The following is a 24,156-nucleotide window of genomic DNA, read 5'->3' on the forward strand; positions in this document are numbered from 1 at the left end:
AGTGATGTGGTCCCATTATTTATAAATTGTGTTTTGATTATTAATAACATCAACCATTAAATATTTGTTATAAAGTACCAGCATATTGTAATAGGAATTTTTGTGTTATTTGTAAGATGAATCAACAAAGATATACAATAGGTTGTGAGATTTTGGTTTTAGATTACCTTTGATTCTTAAATAGTCATCTTGAGATTTGTCCTTTATAACAAAGAAAAGTTATATTAAAATAGACAAATGTCATCTTAATGTAAGTTCCTTTGAGTTAAATTCTGTTTTAAACCTAAAATAATATTATGCTAGCAAATAACTAAAAATCCATTAAAAAACATCAAATGTAAAATGAACATTATTTAACTATATTTCTTTCTATTAACTGAAATGTAGATATACATTAGCTTTATTTTACTAATATAGTTTCTTCTGGGAAAATTAGTTACATTATTTTAATATAAATTGAGCTATATCATATTAAGTTGTTTGCAAATAATAAAATTAACAGTCGACACTTTTAAAGCTGTCAAAAGTTAAATATTTCATATTCATTTTCATTTGAGTCTCATAATTTTGTGCGGTAAAAAGTACAAGTAATATTCTATAGATAACGAAATAGAGGTTCAGAGAGATTAAGAATCTTGTCCAAGGTTATATCTTTCCCTATTAATAGAATAAGTAACCTAATCCTGGTATGTTACTCAATAGTCAGATTTTCTTTTCAATATACCACCTGCCCTAGGATTTTCAGTCATGCTTTAATGTGGGGTGAATGGCGGAAAACTAAGTAACTTTGTTGTAAAAATGCATTTTTTTCCAATAGAAATTCTAGATCTTGTAAATTTTCCAAGACAGTTTTAGTGTTAAAATATAAATCCCTTTTCCCCTTGCCTGGCTCATAGGGTCTTGACAATGTTCACAAACAGAGAGTAGCTGAAGTGCTAAATGACCCTGAGAGCATAGAAAAAAGAAGAAGCCGAGAAAGTCTCAATGTTGATGTGGTAAAGTACGAGAGTGGTCCTGATGGAGGGGAGGAAGTGAGTATGAGCGTAGAATGGAATGGGGTAAGTACAGTACACAGTTTTCAAGTATAATGTAGGCAGTTAATTGCTATAACAAAATCTGCTTTCTTTATAGCCCTCTTTCCATTAGCATTTTTAAGTAGTTTTTCTAGCTCATTTTTTTTATCATTGTTAAAATCAAATGAGAATTAAGAAAATATAAGATCCTGCCTTTTGCTAATTAGCATTTTGTTATTCATTTTGTTATTCATATAAACTAGTTTGAAATGATAATTTTGTTTTTAGGAATTGAAAGCTTAGGCTATATTAACTAGGAGCATTTAAATGCTCATAATCAATCCATAGAGCATAATCCATAAAGTGGAGGTTCTTTTGAGTATTAGGAGTAGTACAAGAATTGACTGATTTGCTTTTATATACTCATTTCTTTCACTAACTTCATTGTTTTTATTTCACTGCTAAGATTGCTATCCATTTTGTTCAGTTGAATCATTTTACATTAAAGAAAAATAAATTTATAAATTAAAATTGTATAAATAACTGCCTTTTCTTTATACATGTTCTCAATTTAAAAAAAAAAACTTTATCTGTCTCCATTTGAGATAGGAGAATATCCAGAATGGTACATTTATATTTTATAAAGAATTTTATTTACATTAACTTATTTAACCTATATACCAATCCCTATAGGAAATAACGTGTTGTGGTGCCATTTTAATCCTTTTTCATAAAGTTAGTTTTAGTTTTTTACTGTTTTTTAGAAATCATATTTCAAAAATTTCAGACTTGAATATCAGAGATGAATCTTAGATACTAAATATGAAGAAACTAGTAACATATTTTGAACCTTTAAATAACTACATTTTACTATATATGTTTACATCACAGGTCTGTGTGCTAAAAGAAGCCAAATGTGGCTTCTACCATTTGAGTGTTTATGATATGAGCAGTTCCAAGTTATATCTAGCTATTTTTGAGTTTTATTTGCATCAGGTAGTTTTTCATTGCAGGATTTGCTAGAATGTATCCAGTTGTTTTCTTGAAGAAAAGCTACATTGTTATGCCATTCAAGAAAAGGGGTGCAGTTTAGTCAACTGTAGTTCCATAAAGAAGTTTTTTCCATATTGGTTTAGTGATGGGATCTCATTATCTAACCATTTTTCCTTTTGATTTAGCATGTTAGCCTGTTTACTATATGAGTCTATTTATCAGGATCTTATATATCTATGGCAGCCTGATAGAAATTATTCTAAAGGATATTTTCAAAAAAATCAATTATGCTGCAGAAATTACAGGTTGAGCTTCTCATCATTGTCTTTAGCTGGCATTTCCTTGGCATTGGTTTTCTCAGTGCCAAGACAATCAGCATCCATTTTGATACCTTCATATCTGACATATAGCGGGCCCCAAAAGAAAACATTTGAGTAGTTTTTAATATTGTCCAGTTGATATTGGAACTGTGTACTGTACTCTTCCCTATAATATGCTGTTTTATTTGCATGCTTTTATATGCCAGGAGAAAATATAATTCTTTTCTCTTAATCAAAGTGTGTAGATCTTGATATTCTTAATAGAAGGTCTTGAAAAACTCTTGAGACGGTATTTCTAGGTCAATATATTTGCCTGAAAATGAGTTGATAAAGTCATTGATAACTTTGACTAGAAATAATTTTCTGGTTTCATTAAGTTCTGCCAGTAGTTATTCCCACTGTTTTGCCTCATGGGATTTTCTTCTCTGAAGGAGTGGGCTATAATATCTGGCCTGTCAGTTGGGATTTTAGGCTAGAATTATACATAATATCATTATACCTATAATTTTCAAATGAGTAAAAGAATGGTTACCTTCTTATAAATGGATTCCTATTTTCTTCCTATTCCTTCTCAAATATTTTCATTTTACAACTTAGGATCACTGGCACTACTACAATATTTGGATGTTATTTTATCCTTCCCACAAACTCCTTTTATCAGAAACTAACATAATGTTTTTCTTTTCAGAGGCAATATTCTTGACCCCTTAATCTCTAAATGGACCATCTGCTTTGATAAAATACATTACAGGTGCTTTTTTAGTGGCAGTAAATTCTGTCGTGTTACTTTTAAGATTTTACAATACAAGCTTGGTATTGTCCACTTGGTCAATCTCATTTTGACATCATGGCTCCTCTACCTATAAAGGTGATGAGTGATGGGATGTGAGAGCAGTAAGGAAAAAGCTATGGTAGGAAATAATGGGATGTTTTAATTTTTAATAATTCATACAAATTTTTGAGCCCATTTATGTTAATATTCAGAAAATGTAAACATATGACTTATAATGGTCTAAGAAAGGAAATTACAACATAAAATTAAGATGTGTATGTCAATATGCTTTAATTCCACTTAGAGAAGAATTATATATTCCTCAAAAATATGAGAAGGAATATCATTAAGGAAATTCAGAGATTTATACCCCAATTTTTAACATGGTTCCTTTGTTTAAGAAGGTAGATATCTCATTTTGTGAGATGGTTTTAAGTAAATCTCATTGACTTGAAAGGAAATAATTTTTGAACTTGAGATTATAATTGTTTATTTACAATGTAAGTTGCTCGAAAAGGACCTGAAAAGTAGTCACTTAAGACAAATTTATTTTGCTTTTTCAGTGTCCCATATTTTGAACCTTAGAGTTACTTTTAAATTCTGAATGTAAAGTTGGACTTATTTCTTGAAAAGGGTAGTCCTGTGTTTCACATAAAGTGTTAATGTACATGCATATCTTAGGACCCTTATGTGAACTAGTAATACAGAGCAATCCTTTTGGGTGGTTTATGAATAAAATTTAGTAACATGTTTAAAGCTTACTCTTCCAGATTTCCCTTAACATGAATGTTAGATAAATAATTACAATTGAACATGTTGAATTCTATGTAAACTAAAATTGTTATCTTTCTTCTAGTCATCAGAATTATAAGTTAAGGATCCACAATTTCCTATTTCCATTTCATAGTGTAGTTATCTTCTTGGGAGGGGGGAGTATCTAAAAAAATAAAACTTAATGAAATATATCCTAATATCCAATATGACCTGGGGCTTGTTTCCGACTAAAGTATTTGAGTCAGAGTTTCTTTGTCTTACTAAATTTTCTAGATAGATGAAAGTCATTTCTAGAGTTTTTATTTAGAATTCAAGGTATTTGCTGTAATTATTTATCTAGTGTTCATTGACAATGACCTATTTAACATCAAATACATGGAATGTAACTTTACAAATATATGTGTGTGTATGTATGTATATATGTTTTATACACACATATATTTGAGTTATAATAATAGTTCACATTCCTGTAGTGTTTTCAGTTTGTAAAGTACTTTCTAAAGGCTCTTTGGGACATCAGTTATAATTATGTTGTAAATAAAGTGTCATTAAATAGACATTTCCAGGCAATAAAATGCTAGATAAATTGATTTTTATCATAATTGCCTTTAGGCTTAAATGGAAAGCCCCAGATAATAAGCAACAACAGCTTCATTAAAAGGTAGGGATTTGTTAGTTTTTGAGAAAATTTTAGAGTTAGTACAAGGACACTTCAATCAAAATTACTGAGAGCCTTTCAGGTTAGTGCTTTTTAAATATCAAATGCTTTTCTCTTTCAAAAGAGGAAAACTCATTTCACATACTTTGTTGAACATCTAGTTCTGAAATGTTAGAAATAGAACTACTTCAAGGTTCAGCTCTTTTAAAAGTGACTGAATTAGAATTAATATTGTTTATGTAATACTTTTAAATTATAGTAGAACTTTTTTTCTGAAGAACAGCAAGAGCTTTACTTATGTTTCTTGTCCTCCCAACATCCGTGGGGAGTTGGTAACAAGTTTTATTTTTCCATTTTAAAGATGAGAAAAATGAAGCTCGGGCTGGTTAAATGACTTGCTCAACGTTCCATGGTGAGTCAGAGCTAGCAAATTGATTCAGGTCTCTGGATTCTGTCTAGGGCTTTTTGCACTGGACTGTCTTGTTTCCATTACAGAGACCAATGACACATTTCTTCCTTTGGAAATTATAATTTCATAGCTCATTTTATTTTATCAATTATATGTTCATCTTTTAAAATGTGCCATAAATATTTCAGATTAGTGGAACTTTGGTTCCTAGAAACGTCATTTTGTCTGTTAGTTTCTTAAAGAATTTAAATGGTTTTTTTTTGTTTACAGAAGGGAAAAAAAATTTTCTCCCTTGTATTGAATAAGATAACATTTCTGACAAAAGTTTAATGAATGCATCTTTTATATTTTTATTTTTTTAAATCTTTTTTCATTGCAGATTTACTCTTTTAAGTATGATCATTTGTAGAATTTTATTTTAAGAAAATTTTTTAACATTGACTAAAATGATTTACTTTTATTTTGATGTTAGGAGTTAAGTAAAACTATAAACATTAGCATGCCTAGAATATCTATTTAAAATTAAAATATCACTTGTAGGTGAAAGTAATTCTGACTACCTTTTCTTTTTTAAAAAAGAATTAAAGATTTTGTGACCTAGAAATACTATAAACAAAGTTATTTTAAGTAGAAATCTATTGAAAATAAAATTTAAAACAGTTTCATTCAGATTTTCTTTCTTCGTTTCTATCTAACAGGCCTAGATGCCTTTTGTGATTCTTATACTGTCTCCTGCATGACGGGCGTGCTCCATCGTCAAGCTTTAACTTCTCTCTCCAGTACTGACTGCTGTGCTTTTAGCAAACCTCTATGATTCTTGTCAGAGCTACACTTCTCTGTATACTGGCCCTTCCTTTCAGTGCTGTTGTTCTCTTTGGAGGTTTATTTCTGTACATGTGTAGCTTTGCCAGATAGGTATTTAGTACTACAAAATGTGTTAATAAAATCATTTACTGTGTATAACATGAGTTAAAAAAAAAAGTAAGAACGACTAGCTGTTCACTATGAAAAAAAGGTAGTTAAAAGTATCACACAAAGTATTATTAAAATGGCATGATGGTGACATTTTGAGAATTACTAAACTGTAAAAGTAAGGCATGTGCTCCAAGTGCTTTAAATTGTATTTAGAGACCTATAACTTGGTTAACATCAATATGGAATTCTGGATGTCTTCACTTATAATTATTCTAAAGTAGCATTGCTGTTTAGTCTTTGTGTGAAATTTTGGCAAATATGCTTTTCTCTACTAATCTTTAAGTGTTCAGTGATTTGTGTATCTTTGTCTTTCTAACTTCTAATAAACTCACTCCAACTGACCCATCTTGGTGTCTGTCTGCTTCATAGTACTCTTTTTTTCCTTTCATGCAAAACTATATGGCTTCTAGAAGTAGCAGATAGTTACTGCTAAAACTTACTAAGTGATTGATTTTGTGAATAAAAATCAGGTCTTTGCTATGTGGTTTTGATTTCCATACCCAAAAGGTAGAAGATAATGCAACTTTAATTATGTAAAAATGTTTAAATTGTGATTTCTAAAGCTAAACTCAGATTTGATCTTTCCATATTATATTGTGAAATTTACTGTTCATATCCAGAATGAGTTTTTGGGGGGACAACAGAGTTCATATTCTATAATTAACAAAATCATTCTATAAGGTTCACTTAGTAAATGGTACACATGAAATGAGTATTGTATTTGGATTAAAATATTAGAAGTAATTTAATTATACCAGGTCTAAATGTCTTAGGTGCTACATCATTTACTGGACCTAGTGACTACATTATAATTAAAGTGGAATTTTGTTTTGATGGTATTCCTAGAAGCTTCCTTATTTCTATTATAATTTTAATGTATTGTCCTTTCTGTCTTAATTCAGAAATGTCCTTAATTTTTCTCTTTAGGTGTTATTATTTTGGTATGAATGAGCTTTTTTATTTTAGTCTTTTCAGGATCATGGATTACATTTAATCACTTAGTTAGATTTGCCAGTTCTTAAAGTCTATTTGCAAATGAAAGAAATCATTTAGAAAACTGCTCACAATAGTGACTGTTATCAGCAACAACTGAGAACAGCTCAATATTGAAGTGAAATATTTTCATTCAGTTTTAGCTGTGGGAGGCTTGGAAGGGTGGAACCGTTGGCATCTTCACATTTGTTAACATCTTTTTCAGGATGGCACTGGATCTTTAAAGCGCAGTGGTTCCTTTAGCAAACTTCGGGCTTCAATTAGACGCAGCAGTGAGAAGCTGGTTAGAAAGCTGAAGGGAGGAAGTTCACGAGACAGTGAACCAAAGAATCCTGGGTAATTATATTTTCCTAGCTATGCTGATACCTGCCCCCTTTTGCAAACTAAACGCTGACCAAGGTCGTTTTCTTGGTAGCTACAAATTTTTTCACACACAAACATCTAAATGGCATTCCATTTTAATTGTTTCTTTATTATTGAAAGATTTGTTAGTTTTAATATCACCTATTCCTGTATGAATTAAGAAATATTACTTAATTGATAACCTTAAAAAATTGCCCATGTACGTGGTTAGAGAGAGCAAGTCTTTGGAAGGATGTTATAGAAAATAATTTTCGGTCATATTGGTTAAACATTTAAATTAATGCTTAGGCCCCTTAGCTTTTTGCAAGGCAATGGGGTTAAGTGGCTTGCCCAAGGCCACACAACTAGGTAATTATTAAGTGTCTGAGGCTGGATTTGAACTCAAGTACTCCTGACTCCAGGGCTGGTGCTCTATCCACTGCGCCACCTAGTTTATTTAAGAAACTAATTTCCTTAGACTTTATCTTTTTATCATTAGAATAATTTTGAAGATAGTGAAGCTTCACATATAGATTATGATTTAGTTAAAACATTTAGCTAATTATTGCCAAATAACAGATAATTGAACCTTTTCTACTTTAAAAAGAAATTGCACACAAAATGGACTCAGAAAGTAATGGTAGAGAAGATTTAAGCTTTTGGGTTGCAGGGTGTTAAATTGGAAAATTTTTCTCAGGATTCTAAAGCTCATAGATATTTATTTCAACTACAAAACTAATATTAATCCTGAGAAACATGCATTTTGGAGCTTATGACTCAGTTTGGAGGATATATTATTTTTGAGAGACAAAATTCAGTTTTATCCATTATTTTAAAGTAGTCTTAAAATACTGAACTTTTACTGGTAAATAAAATTGTTTCTATTTGATATTTCCATAGTTGAAATTCTTTTACTTAAACTGCTTTGTAATTAACAAATTGCCACATGACCAGTATAAATAACTTAATATGTTTTTCAAAGAATTTTTCATGGAAGCTCTAGTTACCATATTGTTATATTGTTTGTAATTTATAGTTTTAGCATCTTCTTTGATGATTAGGTTGATATTTTTAGATTATTTTCTGTGAAAATATATTTAGAAGGTGAATTCTATTTTCTTTTCATCTTGGGTTAAGAGGTCTTCATTTGGATAACTAGGCAGGAATAAAAGATCATTATTATAATTCATTCTGGTGGATTAATTTGCTGCTTAGCCAGTTTAAAAAAATTAGCTTTCAATCTTATTTGTTTTATTGACATAATTCTAAACTTTCAGAAGTGAATTTAAAGTAAATATAAAGCTAATCAGCTAGTTTTCATTGCATCAGTATGGAAGATTTAGTGTAAATTTAATCAGCTTTTTAGGTTACATTTCTGAGGATGTATTTAGTATCTAGGCATTCTTGTGATAGCTATGAGACATCTAGAATATTAAGCACAATAGCTTGTTTTTATATTTAATGGGTTTGATAGCACTCTTATCTAGTTGGTTAGTGATATACTCTGGAGAGCATATCTCTGGAAGAAATTTTTATGTAAATTCTGTTTGTCTTTAGAATGTTTTTTACTTGGGGGGGGGTCAAACTTCAAGTGGCTCCTAAAACTTGTGCTTTGGCATATTTTCTTTCTTGCTCTCTTTCTTTGCTAGAAAACTTGTTTAGATGGAATAGTGGTACGTGCTTAGATGTTGTCAAAGTAGCTGTCCATTCTGCTTTACAGACATATAGCCCAAGTATTCTTTGGTTATCATAGATTGAGCTCTATAAACATTTTAAGTTAGAAAAAAGAAAATAAAAAGAATCTGTTTTCAAAATTTTCTACTTTTTGGTGAAGCCCACATCTCTGGATTTGTGATTCTTTTCCTCTTCAATTTTGTATGCATTCCTACCAAATTTGACATCTGTGCTGTAAGATTATAATCTAAAGAAACTGATATTTAAAATCAAATGGACCTGCCTTTATTTCTAAATGCCAATAGATATTTAGGATTCAAATAACATTTTAACATCAATTTTTTTGTAAATGATGATTTTTCCCAAAACTGATGAAAATGTTTCCTAGTGAATTGTAAAGGGTGTTAAAATATTTTATCTTCTAGTAGTCAGAGAATATGAATATTATTTTTCAGGCAATCACCAGATGAAGTTATTTCACTTTGGTTCATGCTTTTGAAGTTAAAAAAATCAAATTGCCGAATCTGGGACTAAATGTTCACTGTATAGATTTTGGTCTTATTCTTCAAGAATCTATGATTTCCTCTGTGAATATAGATCAAAATCTCTTAAAACTTAGTAGATATGTCTTCTGATAACACCTGTAGCTAAAAAAAAAATCTATTGATGAGCTTCTCAGAACTTAACTAGTCTGGTCCTCAGTATGTATGCCTTTCTAGTTTAACATCTTCTACTAAGATTTGTGCGACCTTCCACAATATGATGAGGTATCAGAGTAGTAAATTAAAGGAAATTCTCATGTTAGATGACTTTAACATTTAATGTTAAATATATGGCATATTTAGAAGCCAACTGTATTATTTCTTCTTTATGTATTTACTTCATCTAGAATTAACAGAAATGTTACTTTGTAATATCTGTAGGTTAATTCCAATATCTATATACCATTGTAATTTGGTGTACAGTGTGGAAAATATTGCCAACCATGACTATATCCATGATCTATAAATGGAATTTTATATGCTAACAGTATTATAATAATAACCTTGAAAAAATTTTTCTTGTTTTAGTAGCATTATGTAGAAGTCATTGAAAGAATATGCTGTTTTTAAGTTAATTTTTTTTTATAGGCATTTTAGGTTTTGAACCATTAAATCTGAATAGTGTTTACTGGTTCACCAAAAACACAGAATGCTATCAGAATGGACATCAATTCCCAACATAATTTTTCTTATTTTAAAATTATTAGTAGGTCCCACACATTCTGGACTATTTCCTGAATTTTTTATCTTTGTGTTTCCTATCTGTTTAAAAGAACAGTATCAATTTAATTAAGAAGAGGTATAAACAATCCATGTAGAAGAAAATATATGAACTGAGTCATATACAATTTAACCTGGAAGGCATTTTAGGGATTATTAGATAAGGTAGCTGAGCTCAGATTGGGCTACACAGATTATGCATTTTTATACTGCTGCCTTCCCTAAGAATATATTCTTGATAATTTGAAGTCATTTGATTCTGATTTGGGTTTATTTATAACTTCTTCAAAATATTAAGAAGTAAAGATTGCATTTTTAAATGTCTTTGCTTTGACTTTGGGTTTTCTTCCTTCTTATGGGGGGGCAGCGGCAGCTATTTTTTGCGTGTAGAGGAAGGAGATGGAAAAAAGATTTGGTAGTTTGGGTATATTTATTCTCTTTATATTAATGAAATTTCTCATGGATTTTGAATGTAAACTTTTAATGTAACAATTGAGAGTAGAATCATTGTGCTTGCTGTTTGGGTTGTTGCTAACCTTCCAAAATGTGTGTCCATGTCTTAAAGCTACTGACTTAAACTAATTACATTTAAAACAATATTACTGATAATTGTTATTATGTTCTCACGTTCAGAATTTAGTGCCCCACTCTCAAACATTTTAAGATCCTTAATATCAACTATTTTTGACTTGAAATAGGTGGATTCTTAAGAATCAGCAAACTATAAGATACTGCTTTAAACATATTAAAGATGTTTCCCAGAACACTGTGTTTAAATAAATAATTGTTTATGACAATAACATAATTATAAAAAAGATTATTTTATACTGAGAAGAATGTTAAAGGATATAATAAATTTCATAGTAACTTCTAATGATATATATTCATATAATATAATTTAAAGTAGTTTGAATAATGAACTTTGGATTTTTAGCTAGAAAAATTTGGAATTATTTTTAATAGCCACTATATGAACTGTTCCAATTTTCCTAACACAAGTATAATTGATATAAAAATAGAATTGCTTTTCCCCACAAATGAGAATGAAGTTCTAAAGCAGATATTTAAAGAAAATCTTTTCAGAAACATTGAAAGAACTATCTTAGATGAATTTGTAAAAATTCAGGTAATTTATAAACTTATGTGAAATAATACAGCTTAAAACATTTGCTAAACCTGATTTGTAAATATATTTTTGCAAAATTGTTACCAGAAAACAGATTTTGATCAGATGTGGTCTACTTTTTAAAGATAAACATAAAACAGCTACTTTTACTAGACCATAATATTAAATGTAGATCCACTGTCTGACTTAGAAATCCCAGTTTTCTGTCTTTTCAACAGATCATTTAAAAAATTGTGCCCCATATATTTTTCCTAAGTTTTCTTTTTTTTTTTTTTTTTAATTTGAAGCATTGCCAAAGACACTTAAAACCCTGTGCTGTAACCGTGTTTTGCTTGTGTTTGGAGAGATTAGATTTTTTCCATTGTTCTGATTGCTTTATCCTTGCATGTTTGATGTCCTGGTTGCAGCATGAAGCGTGCCAGTTCTCTGAATGTTCTTAATATGGGTGGCAAGGCTGCTGAAGATCACTTTCAAGTAAGGAGCCCTAAAATGATATTCTTAAATGTGTAAATACCATCAGCAAGATCCTGCCCCAAATATTTAAATAGGGAGTTAATTACAGGATTATCATACCTTTTAAATAATTCTTATAATGTTTCAGGAACTTTTAAACCCTTAATTCTTAGACAAATTAGCAAAATAGCTAATAATCTTTGAGCTAAATTTTTATTATTGTCTTTAAAAACTCACCACATTAATGAGAAGGATATTAATCATTACTTTTTTGTAACTATGTGCATTTAAAAAGGTTGTTAATATATGTATTGTCCAGTTAAGGTCTTAAAATGTTCCACATTTTACTAACATGTTAACCTTCGACTAACATTAGACTAATAATTGTTTCGAAACTTACCACTTTGTTGGATTGCCGAAATGTCTCACAAATATTCTGCATTGTGTTTTTCAGTTTCCTGTCTTAGTGTATGCACCATGTATCTGTACTCCCATTTCTTTGAAAGATTTAGTTTATAGTCTGAATTTTATCATAATGTCATCAAAGCTAAAGTACTTCCTTTAAAAGATTCTGTGGGATTGATATAGGCCTAGTTTTTTACTTTTTACTGAATGATTTGGGAGTTTTTGAATAAGGAATTACAGCTAAGTGCCTTAAGTTGAAGCCAATCCTGATCCAAAAAAAAAAAAATCATAGTTTGAGTTTGTCCTTCTGACCTGTCAATATAACTCATTTGATCATTGTCCCTACTAAATCATTGACTTTGTTCCTGAGAAAAATAGGCTGCCCATATGAATACCAAATGATAAAAATATTATCTATTTTTTCCTTGCTATTTTGGCCATAAGTCCTTTAATTACATTGGTGCATTGTTTTTTCTATTCACCATAAGAGTGACAACCTCCATTCATCTTAAAATGCCACTAAGGTGAACAAGTAAGTAACTAATGAGAGGCACATTTCTTAACTGCAAGTCTTCACATTCAGTTGAAACCCTAATTTTGATCCTGAGAATTACTTAGAGGGCACATTAAGAAAACCTTTTAAGAGTCTGCTTCAATAGAAATAAAATAAAACATTGTTTTTCTAAAAGTAATTGATGCCTCTTAACATGACATTAAGTCTTAAGTTTTTGCATATGTAGATTGAGCAAAATGACTATCAACTTTAGCTTTATATTAATACTAGTAGTATTTTAAGATCAATTGAAGCATTTTACTTAAGTCATTTGAAATTCTACATGAAATATAACTTTTTCCCATTTTATTTTCATGCAGGAACGAAATAATTGTCTGACAGACTCGAGAGTTCTGAGTGCCAGTCACACTGACTTAGCCCATTGAGGTGCTGGGACTGAAGCTAGCTATTAAAGAAGCTCTGAGACTCTCAAAGCTTTGGTTCCTCTTCATTCTTGTTAGCAACATGTAGATTAGAGGTTCCATTACAAAGGACTCTGCTTTTTTATATTTATATAAAATAATTTTTAAAATGTAGTGACTTTTCCCCTTGTTTTACAGAGACTTAGGTCATGGCTATCTTTCCATGCTTATACTGAGCGCTGTTACTAATAGGTTTTTGTTATCACAGAAAGAACAGGATGGATGGTCTCTAGATTCCCAGGACTGAAACAGCCAATCAGAAGAAATTCATTGGTTTTTCACTGTGGCACAGTATAGACAAGTTGAGCTTGCTACTGTTGGGGAACTCCACTGCTACTGGCAGCCCATTTCATGCTGTCACATCATGCCTGGCTCCCTGAGTAGACATTCAAAGTGTAGTGTTTTAATTAGGCTTTCTAGGTAGATGTATTAGGTATGTTCCAAAAATCTTGGACATGCTTTAAGCCATGCTTTAAAAAAATGTACTTTTGGACATCTGTATAATTAAGATTGGATTATCCATGGCAAGGGGCTTGGCAAGCAGTGAAGACAGTCTGTCACACTTCCCTGTAGTCATTAATTGCACTAAAATTATATTGACTACTTGTTTTGTTTTTGGCCAAGTAGAGAAATAATTGATTCTGTGCTGTACCATGATGCTACACAGAGTGGGAAATACAGCTCCTAAATGACATTTCCTGTGTCATAGTCTTGCTTGGTGCTTTTGGAGACCTTAGCAGCTTACATTACACCCAAGAGAGTTTCTGGATGGACAATAAGTGGCATTCTATTGTCTTCCTTTAGGCTTTACTGTAAACAATTAAGCTATACTTAAAAGAGAGGATTCATCTGGGTCACTTCATGAAATGAGGGCTGACTTCAGATCACTCTTTAAGAAATTCTGTATGACTTGGAGAGTGTAATAAGCTACAAGCTGTCATCAGTGATTGAGCATTTTGATAGAAAAAAGGCAAGAATTAATTTAGATAACAGATCACACAGATTAGAAATTTTACTTTGTGTTAGAGAAGAATCTACAAATTTTAGCTTGTGAGCAGGCTAAAAAGAAAAGATTATGATCATCCTTATTGTTAAATACAGATGAGTAACATTGGGAATTTTTTTTAATGCAACAATTAAATCATATATATATATGTATGTATATATACATATACATATACATATATATATATATTGCACTTAAATGTTTCCTATAAAATACTTGCTACTAGTATCTCTATAATGAATTTTTTGAAGTTGGATCTATCTAATGTAGAAATTTTACACATGGTGATAATGCTGCTAATTTTTAGTTTTCTCGTTGTATACCAAACTTTATTGGTGAATTTAAGAGAACAAACTCTTTGGGATTATTTTATGGCAATTTTATTTTTAAAAGTTAATTTGTTAAAAAGCATTTGTATAGTTAGTAATATATTGTAATAGAATGGGAAGATTATCTGTATGGGGTATATATGCACTTTTTTTTCCCATTTATATGCATCAACTTTGAATATCAAAATGTCTATTGTACCATTTATAAGAAACTTCATGTTCCCTCAACATTAGCATTACTAGATGATCACTATTTTTTCAGTATACTGCCTGATCTTTTCCTACCTTCTTTCCTTAAGAATGAGACTAGAGACATAGCCTACAAATTGCCCATTTTGATAGCATTTAAACTTCCCATAAGTTCCATAAGACTGGAACATATCCTTTGCTTTTAAAATTTTATAGAAATAGATATGCTTTAGCTGTACTTAAGAGTTGTAAAAGGATAGCAGAACCAACCAGGGACTGTTTGATTTCAAGGCTCTATTCTAGAATAAGGTGTGTTGTATCTCAATTTGATAAATAAAATACATATTTTATTTCACATGAGAAAATGACAGGCAACAAAACACAATGGGGAGATATAACTGATTATAGGATTCTGAGCACATTATTTATCCTCTAAGTGGCCCGGGCAGGCATAAATTGAAATGAAGGGGGTCAATTTGCCTTGTAGAACTAGTTCCAGAGTTCTTTTCTAGGAGTTTCTTAAACTGTAAAAAGCACAGGTATAGGTTTTATTTTTTAAAAAAGGAAAATAGGCATTTAGGTGGCACAGAGGACAGAGTACCAGCTGTGGAGTCAGGAGGACATGAGTTCAAATCTGGCCTAAGACACTTAATAATTGCCTAGCAGTGTGACCTTGGGCAAGTCACTTAACCCCATTACCTTGTAAATAAAAATTTTTTTTAAAAGGGAAAATAGACCATTCTGCATGCTTCTTCAGGAAATTTTGTTCTGTCCAGTACCATGTTATTAAAATTCTTTCCTTTCCCTAATCAAAACTGATTGCATTGTACATGAAATACAAACAATAGCCTAATGACTGATTATCAAATTGTATAACAAAGCCAGGGCCAGTTAATTAGAAAAGATAGAACTAAAGACTTGGAAGTAGAATTTCATGTTAAATTTCTAAAGTTATTAGACCTACTTTTATGTCTTTGTTAAAGAATTTAGGGTAGTCTCAGTTCTTTGTAGTTATATAGTTAAGACTTTCATCTTTCAATAACTTTTTTGATTAGAAGTTATGTAAGTGGATTTTGTAACATTTGAGAACATAAGAATTAGAAAAATATTATTTATGAAACCAGACTGAACTAGTTTTCCATTTGAGAACTTTGCATTCTTTTTTAGTTGCATTTTGAGATGACAGTTTAATTTGGAAAATACTGATTGAATTAGGTTTTCAGAACAATGCAAACAAATCCACCAGTATGTTGCTATTTTAATTGGATGTCTGAAATGAAATTGCTTTTTTAAAAAACATCCAAGTATATATCTCTTTTTAAAATTTATTTAAGGCAATGGCGTTAAGTGTCTTGTCCAAGGTTATAGCTAGGCAGTTTTTGTCTGAGTCCAGATTTTAACTTGGGTCCTCCTGACTCTAGGGTCGGTGCTCGATCCATTGCACCACCTAGCTGCCCCTAGGTGTCTTTTTATATTAATATTGTTACATTTTCAAACAACCCATTTGTTTCTTGTTAATGTTTGGCCAAAAAAGATTTTATCACCATCATTGGAGAGAAGGGAATACTGCACACATTTCTATATATGTCTTTGCACTTATTTTCTTAATTGCAACTTGTACAAGAGTTATGATGACTAGTGAGCACCAAAAATCAATAAGAAACTTTAGAGGTGAAGTTTCTGTGGACTAATACTTTGATGTCATACCTAAAACTATCCTCTAGTGAATTCTTCAGAAAGGAATCTATTTGCTCCAAGGTTGATTAACTCCCTGGGAATATATTACTGTTTTTAAATGAGATTATGAATAGGACTTTAGGTAAGCAATTTTTATATTGTGTGGCTTTCTTTTATCAATCATTTCCTCACTTTGAGAGATCAGTGAAAAATCACAAAACAAAGTTAATTTAAAATTTATATGGTTGATGAATAAAGGAAAGTTAATGAGTTTACAATAGCCTACTAAAGAGTAGGTTTTTAACATTTGTTTAACAAGTTTCTGTTGTTGAAAATGCATATTAGCACTTGTTCTTATGTATGTTTACAGTATGATAGGTTCACATGTACATGTTCTGATGTATGTTTACAATATAAGATAGGCTCACATGTTCACCTGTACACGTGTACAGTTTGGGTACATTTTTGGTAACTTGTCAGAGTTTTGCTTTAAATTTTATGTTAAATTAGGTTTATTTATGAAAGGGAGTACAAATATTGCTAGAAACTTGTGACTGAAGGTTTATAAGTTCTGTAGAGATTGCTGTTAGACATGTAGGAAACTTAGGAAACTAATTTAATATTTCCAAGATGTTTACATTGATTAGAATTTTTAAAAAATAATCATGTAGGGCTTTCCCCTGAGGTCTTTTTTGGGGGTGGGTGGGTGTGTTGTGGGACAATGGGTTTTGTTTCTTGTCCAAGGTCACACAACTTCAGATTTGAATTCATGTCCTCTCAACTTCAGGACTGGTTCTCTATCTACTGCACCATCTAGATATCCCTCTTCCTGAGTTCATTTTTGAAGTAAATACATACAAGTCTTTTGAAAATGAACTGTATCACAAAGTGATCAGAAGACAGTCTAGGCTGAAAAACGTAGACACTGTACTGTTTAATTCTTCAGAATTTTGAGGGATAATTTAAGTATTTGATAAAGAGATAGGAAGATAAGCTAGGAATTACAAATCTCATGAGACAGACTTAAAGGTAAGAATAGTTAATTTTCTGGGATAGTGTAAAAATTTTAGCCTAGCTCTTGTGTTGGAGGTCAGAAGTCTGTCCAATTCCTTTCTAGGATGACAATGTTTTAAACCAAGCTACTAATGCTAAAGACTATTTGGAGAGGTCAGGGAATTGCTGTTTCTTGGTAGCACTTTGGACTCTGTGATGCTGTAGTCACTTTTTTTGCAGTTTCCCTTTAAAAGATACTAGTTTTTGGGCTGCTAGGTAGCACAGTGGATAGAGCACTGGCCCTGGAGGCAGGAATACGTTCAAATCTGGCCTCAGACACTTAATAATTACCTAGCCGTGTGGCCTTGGGCAAGCCACTTAACCCCATTGCCTTGAAAAATCTAAAAAATAAAACAAAAAAAAGATACTAGTTTTGCCCAGATAACATTTTACAAAATATTTACTGTGTATTTCATGAGTTTTAAAAATGTTTGTTTCTCTGCTGAAAAAAAAGGCATAAAATACATATTGTTCACCAAACCTTTTAGGGGAAACTGCACATATACTATTTGCTTGATAAAAGCTCTAGAAAGACATTTATAGGCAGCACAGTGTAGGAGAAATGGTGGAAGAAGTGTTATGCTCTGGAGTCAGGATTGCTGAGCTGGGATGGGACAGCATTGTTGCCTCCTCACATGGCTGTTGTGGAAGTGCCGCAGAGATGTGAGTTGTTAGAGACATTTGAGGCAGTGAGATGGGCACAGACAGAGTGCCTGTCCGGGAGCTGTTTGTTAAGCTTGGCATAAATGTTTTCACTAACTTTCTATAACCATATTTTTCTTATTGATAGTAGTGTCAAAGCTGAATGTTTACATTGATTTGGGATTTACTGCATGTTTTCAGAAGCATCTGTCATTTCTATTAAATTGATGTACTGCACCTCAGTGCCTTGGTCTTATTTTTAAACATGTCATTTACCTTGTAGAGATGACTCATTGGTATTTGTCTCAAAAATTATAAAAATAAACATATTTGTTACAGTTAAAATTCATTGTGCTTTGCATGAATGCTCATAAAACACACCATCAGACTGATCTTATTTCCCTTAAATTTTCAGGTTGATATTTCATGTCACAAGTTGTGAATCACAACTAGAGAATGCCTAACAGAGAATCCTGCTTTTAATGTTGAAAATCTTAGTGATTTGTCAGAATTTAGATTCTTCTAGAAAAAAATGAGGGGCACACCAAAAAAGCCACTTTTTAAAATCCCTTTGTTCACTGTCTTTCCCTCCTCCCCACCCCAGAAGGAAATTCAGAGTTGTTCCCTTGCATAATACTATTTTCTGTTATATGAATGTGTAATTGTTGTATAATTGTTTTCATATAGTAGATGTTTAATATTTTCTGTCAGAATTTCATTTTCCTAATCAGGAAAATACAGCAGAATTAGTATGGCATAGAGGCAGTATGACAGAGTAGGAGTGCCTCAAACACTAAGGTTCATATTTTTCTACCTGCATTTACTAGCTATATAGTTGTGAATAAGTCTCATTTGTTTATAAAATGAGGATAACAGGATAGTTCCAATCTCATACGGTTAAGGATCAAGTGAAGGTAATATAGCACCTTGTAATATATGTACTCTCTAAACTACAACTATTAATATGCTACTTAAGCTTTTTTGGGTAAAGGGAAACTGTTAGGTATGATGAATAATTTTGTCCCACAATCATTCTTATGACTGCACGATTCTGCTTTGAGGGATTTGTCTGTCATATTACCAGTGGTTATATTTTGTAAAAATCTGTTGAGATGAAGAGTCACTATTGATGCTTGGTTCTTAAGGTGAAATGTGTCTCTTAAATTGTTGGCTTATGCCTTGTTTTCAGATCATAAGATGAATTAACAACTGTAGAATTTCTAGGTAATGTAATTTTATTAGTAAAAGTATCAAGGGGTCACAGTGAATAGAGCACCAGCCCTGAAGTCAGGAGGACCTGAGTTCAAATCAGGCCTCAGACACAATACTTACTTACCTGTGTAACCTTGAGCAAATCATTTAACCCCATTTCGTTGCCAAAAAACCAAAAAGCAAACAAAAAAAGTAAAAGTCTCAAGAGACCAGTTTGCCCTACTGATTTTGGCTGCAGGGGCTAGGAAACTAGTCTAGGACTAAAAGGAGACGAAAAAATAATTCAAATTTGAATCTGTTGTTTTTTTTGTTTTTATTTGTTCTCTTTTCTCTCAAGCACTCTTCAGTGTTTCATAGTTTCATTGGCAGATTTACTCATTTCGTTTTAAAAGTATTTTTGAGCATTTCTTCAAAATCCTAAAGGAGCCTGATGGTGGGAAGATAAGATGAAATGATTCTTTAAAGTAAGACTAAGAAAAATGTTATGTTTGGAAACTCTTGTTTATTGGTGGTTTGCTTTAGAGTTAGGAATAGCAAAGCTCTATCTTATTTGATATTTTAGAATGAAAAGACCAAAAATATTTCCCATTATGCTTTTATTCTTAATCTTGGCTCATAAACTTGGCTATGAGTAAGAGGCAAAGGTTGAGCAATATACTTAGAGCAGAGGCTAATTCAGACCTTTCCTTACTAAATTTTTTTGTGCATACCAAAAGTTAACTTTTTGTAGCATATTTCATCTTTTTTTCTGGGGAGTAAAATGTTCATACTCTTATTTTAAATTCACCAAGGGCTCAAAGGAAGAAGAGCTGAAATTCTCTGAAATCTCTTAGAGCCAGAGTTTCATAATGGCTCAAACTGTCTGCTTTCAGTAACCTTGGCCAGAAGATGTATTAGTTAGAATGGTGATTACTTAGCATGTGTTCCAGCTGATAGAACTCATAGAGTATCACTGACTCTCTCTATATATAGTTTTCCAATTATATACAATAGTAATATGTATCCATCATTTTTTCAAGGCTCTGAATTCTTCAATTTTTATTGCACCCCTCTCCCCCAAGGCTGTCTGATAGTCTCTACATAAGAGTAAACATAAACCCCCTATTCTCCCCTCCCCAGAAGATGAGAAGCCTCAAGAATAGAGAGAAAAAAAATTGTACTTCAGTCTGTGTTCAGATTCCAATGGCTCTGTCTCTGGGGTGAGTTCTTTTCTTTATCATAAGTCCACCAGAGAAGTTGCTTCAATATCTTTCCCAGAGTTGCTATTACTAGCTGTATTTGCCTCCACTCTATTCTCCCTACAACTCATTTATTCTATTCTCTCTCTCCTTTCATCCTGGCCCTGTCCAAAAGTGTTGTATCTGAGCACCCTCTACCCTGATCTTCCCTCTACCCTGATCTTCCCTCTCTTCTATCACCTATTCTCCCCCCCCCCCATTCCCTTATCCCTTTCTTCTCATTTTTCTCTAGGGTAAGATAAAGTTATTTTCTCTCTGAGACATTTCCATTGAGAATGAATGCTCACTCATTCCCCTCTTGCCTTCTCCCTTTCCGCTGCACTGAAAAAACTTTGACTCTTATGTGAAATTTCTCAGCTGCTTCTTCCTCTCCTTTCCCTTCCTCCCAGTACTTTGCCCCATCACCCATTGACTCCATCTTTTTACGATATTATACTCTTCTCCTTTCTGTGCACTGTCTATATGTGCTCCTTCTAACACCTCTTATAAATGAGAAATTTCATATGAGTTATCAATATCTTTTTCCCATGAAGGAATACAAGCAGTTCAACATCAAGTTCCTTATAGTTAGTCCTTCTCTTCCACCCCCTCGATGGTTCACCAGAGTCCTGTACCTGGAGATCAAACTTTGGTTCAGCTCTGGGTGTTTCAATAGGAAAGTTTGAAAGTCCCGTTTCATTGAAAATCCATCTTTTCCCTGAAGGAATGTGTTCATTTTGCTGGGTAGTTGATTCTCGGTTGTAAACCAAGATCTTTTGCCTTCTGGTATATCATATTCCAATCCCTTTGAGCCCTTAATGTAGATGCTGCCAGATCCTGTGTAATCCTGACTATGGAGCCTCGGTAGCTGAACTGTTTGTTTCTAACAGCTTTTAGAATTTTCTCTTTGATTTGGGAGTTTTGGAATTTGGCTATAATTTTCCTGGAAGTTTTTCTTTTGGGATCTCTTTCAGGAGGTGACTGGTGAATTCTCTTGATTTCTATTTTACCCTCTGCTTCTAGGACCTCAGGGCAATTTTTCTGTATTATTTCTTGAAAAATGAAGTCTATAGACTCTGGGCTGTGCTGCGCTACGGCTTTTTTTTTCAGCCTCTGTCCTGGTGAAACACACCTTTCCCACAGAACTTCTAAGTTATCTTGGACTGGGAAAATGTATCACTCATGCTTTCTGTGGGTTCTGCCCCTCTAAATTTTGGTTAGAGTCATCCTTTGGTTTTTTTTTTTTTTGGTATTTGGGGGGGAAGGAGTTCCTGGGAAATACTGCCTTCATGCCGCCATCTTGGCTCTCCCCCCCGACTATGTATTTTTTACTTTTTCATGTATCACCTTCACTTCTGACTAAATTTCTTCTATCTAGTAAGCTATCCCTTGCAAGAATGAAGAATTAAGAAAAACTAGCCAATATGATATTCCATGTCTATAGCACACCCTGGGCCAGGCTTAATATTTATATTTTCATTTTCATTGTTACTGCCATCATATATATGGGTATCCTGGTTCAGCTTACTTCACTCTTCATTAGTTCATATACATTTTATAGTCATTAGGGGTTTTGAGGGAGGCTGATTGAACACTTTCCATTTTCCATCAGTGGTACTGGTTAATGTAGATATAAAGAGTCTTTAGAGCACACCTGAACTTCAACAACTATTTATTAAGCACCTACAATTCAAGCCACAGGGGCAAGGATACAAAGATAAAGAACTGAAGAGTGCCTGTTCCTCAAAGAGTTTTCATTTTTATGGGGGCAGGGGACAAGGATGGATTTTTTTTTTTAATTATTGCAAGGCAATGGGGTTAAGTGGCTTGCCCAAGGCTACACAGCTAGGTAATTATTAAGTGCCTTTGGCCAGATTTGAACCTAGGTACTCCTGACTCCAGGGCCAGTGCTCTATCCACTGCACCACCTAGCCACCCCTAGAATGGAATTTTAACAAGTACAAGTGAATGTAAAAAATTGAAAAGGAAAAAAATTAATGATGGAGGTGAGGGTCAAGAAAAAAAGGGGTTAGTAGAGTTTAAGTAATTAAATGAAAGAGAACATGGGGATAGCCTGGGCTGAGGCACCAAAGCATTAGAAATATCATTTACAGGAAGGGGAGGGAGATATAGCAAGTGACCATTTTGACTACAATATAGAAGGAACAATTAATGTGAAATCAAGTCTGTGAAGTTAAATGCTTTAAATGGTAAATTAAGGTTTATCCTTAAAAGCAATTCTTTTTTCATTAGTGACTAACTTGAAAGTTATAGGGGTTAAAAGTCATAATTCTTGTTGTAGGTATTTGATGCCTCAGGCTAGATAGTTTAATTTTACAGCAAGGGAATATATGTTCTTAGAAGTAATTAACTTATTTTAAAAAAATTCCATAAAAATGAATAATTTAATCCTCTTTGGAGTAACTCATGAAGCTAACAGAATGACTCAACTTATTATTCAGTGTTCAAAAAAATTTATTTGAAAACAGGGCTTACTTGGTAGTATGTACACATAGGCACATATAATAAATACCAAAAAAGGTTTTTCATAGAAAGTATCATTTCTTCTATACTTCTAAATTGGTGTAACTATAGTAATTGCCTTACTCTGTTCCTTTTACACCCTCTTCATTGACTGTGTAGTGACAATAGGACTGGGGCAGATGTGGTGCAAAAATGACACTCAGTGTCCTAACAACAATTCCAGTAGCTGAAGCATCTGTATCTCTCAAAAACTCAGAAGATGGGCGACTGACCATCAGTCTCATTAGTAGTTGATTGGACCAGGTTATTCCAAGAGCTGGAGAAACTCTCTCAAGTACACTAAAGAACAAGATAGGCACAGTTGGTCACTTCTGGGTTTGTATACATTAATCTTTTTAAAAATCATAAATACCCCAATATACATTGTCTGTCTGATTTCAGTTTCTCTTTTTTTATTGAGTGCAGTCTAGCAGCTTCTTTTAAACTAGGGTAGCTCAATCTGGATATCATGGTTTCACCTACACCTAGGACATAAAAGCACTCTTCATAATAATACACAGAGATATGACTAACCAAAATAGATGGGACTTACTTCAAATTAGTGCCAGCAAGCCCCCTCTCATCCATTGTACTGGTTATCTGGAAAACAAAATCAGATTCCATCCTGATAAATTTATTGTTTAAAAGTCTGGTAGGTGAAAGAATATGACTGTCTTTGTTCATGGCAGGGAGCACCCAAACTACTAATAGGTTGGGGTATTTTAGAAACATAGTGATCATTTGCTATGGGAGACAGCAGAGTGAAATTAGATTCGTCCATTAATACCTAATAGCACTCTAATGATGTGACCAAGAGGCCAAATTGTATTACCACCACATTGACCTTTTCTTCAAAAAAAATTTAGACACGCCAAACAAATTTTTATGAGAATATTTCTATGTAAAGAAGGTTCATACCTGATTGATGCACAATACTGGGCTCTGGAATCCGCTACTTAATTGGTGTAACTTTGCCCCAATGGTCTGTAAATATTTGGCTTTTGTAATGGAATGCTGGATACCAAATTCACAGCGAAACAGAGCAGCAATAGAGTCAATGATGATCAGTCGGACCATTCCCCGAGATAGCAGGATGGGAACCTTCTTGGTAATGCACTCAATCAATGTGTCCTGGAACCAGAGATGAAGTAGTAGGGACATGCA

General features: G+C 32.5%; 2 protein-coding genes across 31 annotated transcripts in view; one reads left to right on the plus strand and one right to left on the minus strand.

The window, feature by feature from the left end:
- The window catches only part of KLC1 (kinesin light chain 1), a 77,742-nt gene that overhangs the window by 42,343 nt on the left and 11,243 nt on the right, over positions 1-24,156 (plus strand). The window contains exons 13-16 of one of the 26 annotated variants that reach the window (XR_012473883.1): positions 897-1,058; positions 3,015-3,077; positions 4,485-4,533; positions 5,638-6,255. Coding sequence is in view for 15 of the 26 variants with exons in the window: in XM_074213187.1 (XP_074069288.1) it covers positions 897-1,058; positions 7,113-7,243; positions 11,719-11,785; positions 13,043-13,108 (426 nt within the window). In the remaining 11 variants the exon portion in view is untranslated. Of the gene's footprint in view, positions 1-896; positions 4,534-4,891; positions 4,943-5,637; positions 6,256-7,112; positions 7,244-11,718; positions 11,786-13,042; positions 13,739-24,156 lie in introns of those variants that run through there. The other 25 variants (XR_012473884.1, XR_012473886.1, XR_012473887.1 and 22 more) reach the window with 25 other exon arrangements.
- The window catches only part of XRCC3 (X-ray repair cross complementing 3), a 61,109-nt gene continuing 57,662 nt past the window's right edge, over positions 20,710-24,156 (minus strand). For 2 of the 5 annotated variants that reach the window (XM_074213203.1, XM_074213204.1), the window contains exons 7-9: positions 23,911-24,123; positions 23,546-23,592; positions 20,724-23,292 (exon numbers count right to left, since the gene is read on the minus strand). In XM_074213203.1, coding sequence (XP_074069304.1) covers positions 23,073-23,292; positions 23,546-23,592; positions 23,911-24,123 — 480 coding nt within the window. In that variant the 3' untranslated portion in view covers positions 20,724-23,072. Of the gene's footprint in view, positions 23,293-23,545; positions 23,593-23,910; positions 24,124-24,156 lie in introns of all 5 variants that reach the window. The other 3 variants (XM_074213206.1, XM_074213207.1, XM_074213205.1) reach the window with 3 other exon arrangements.

Source organism: Macrotis lagotis, chromosome 1, assembly GCF_037893015.1.
Source record: "Macrotis lagotis isolate mMagLag1 chromosome 1, bilby.v1.9.chrom.fasta, whole genome shotgun sequence".
NCBI lineage: Eukaryota > Metazoa > Chordata > Mammalia > Peramelemorphia > Peramelidae > Macrotis > Macrotis lagotis.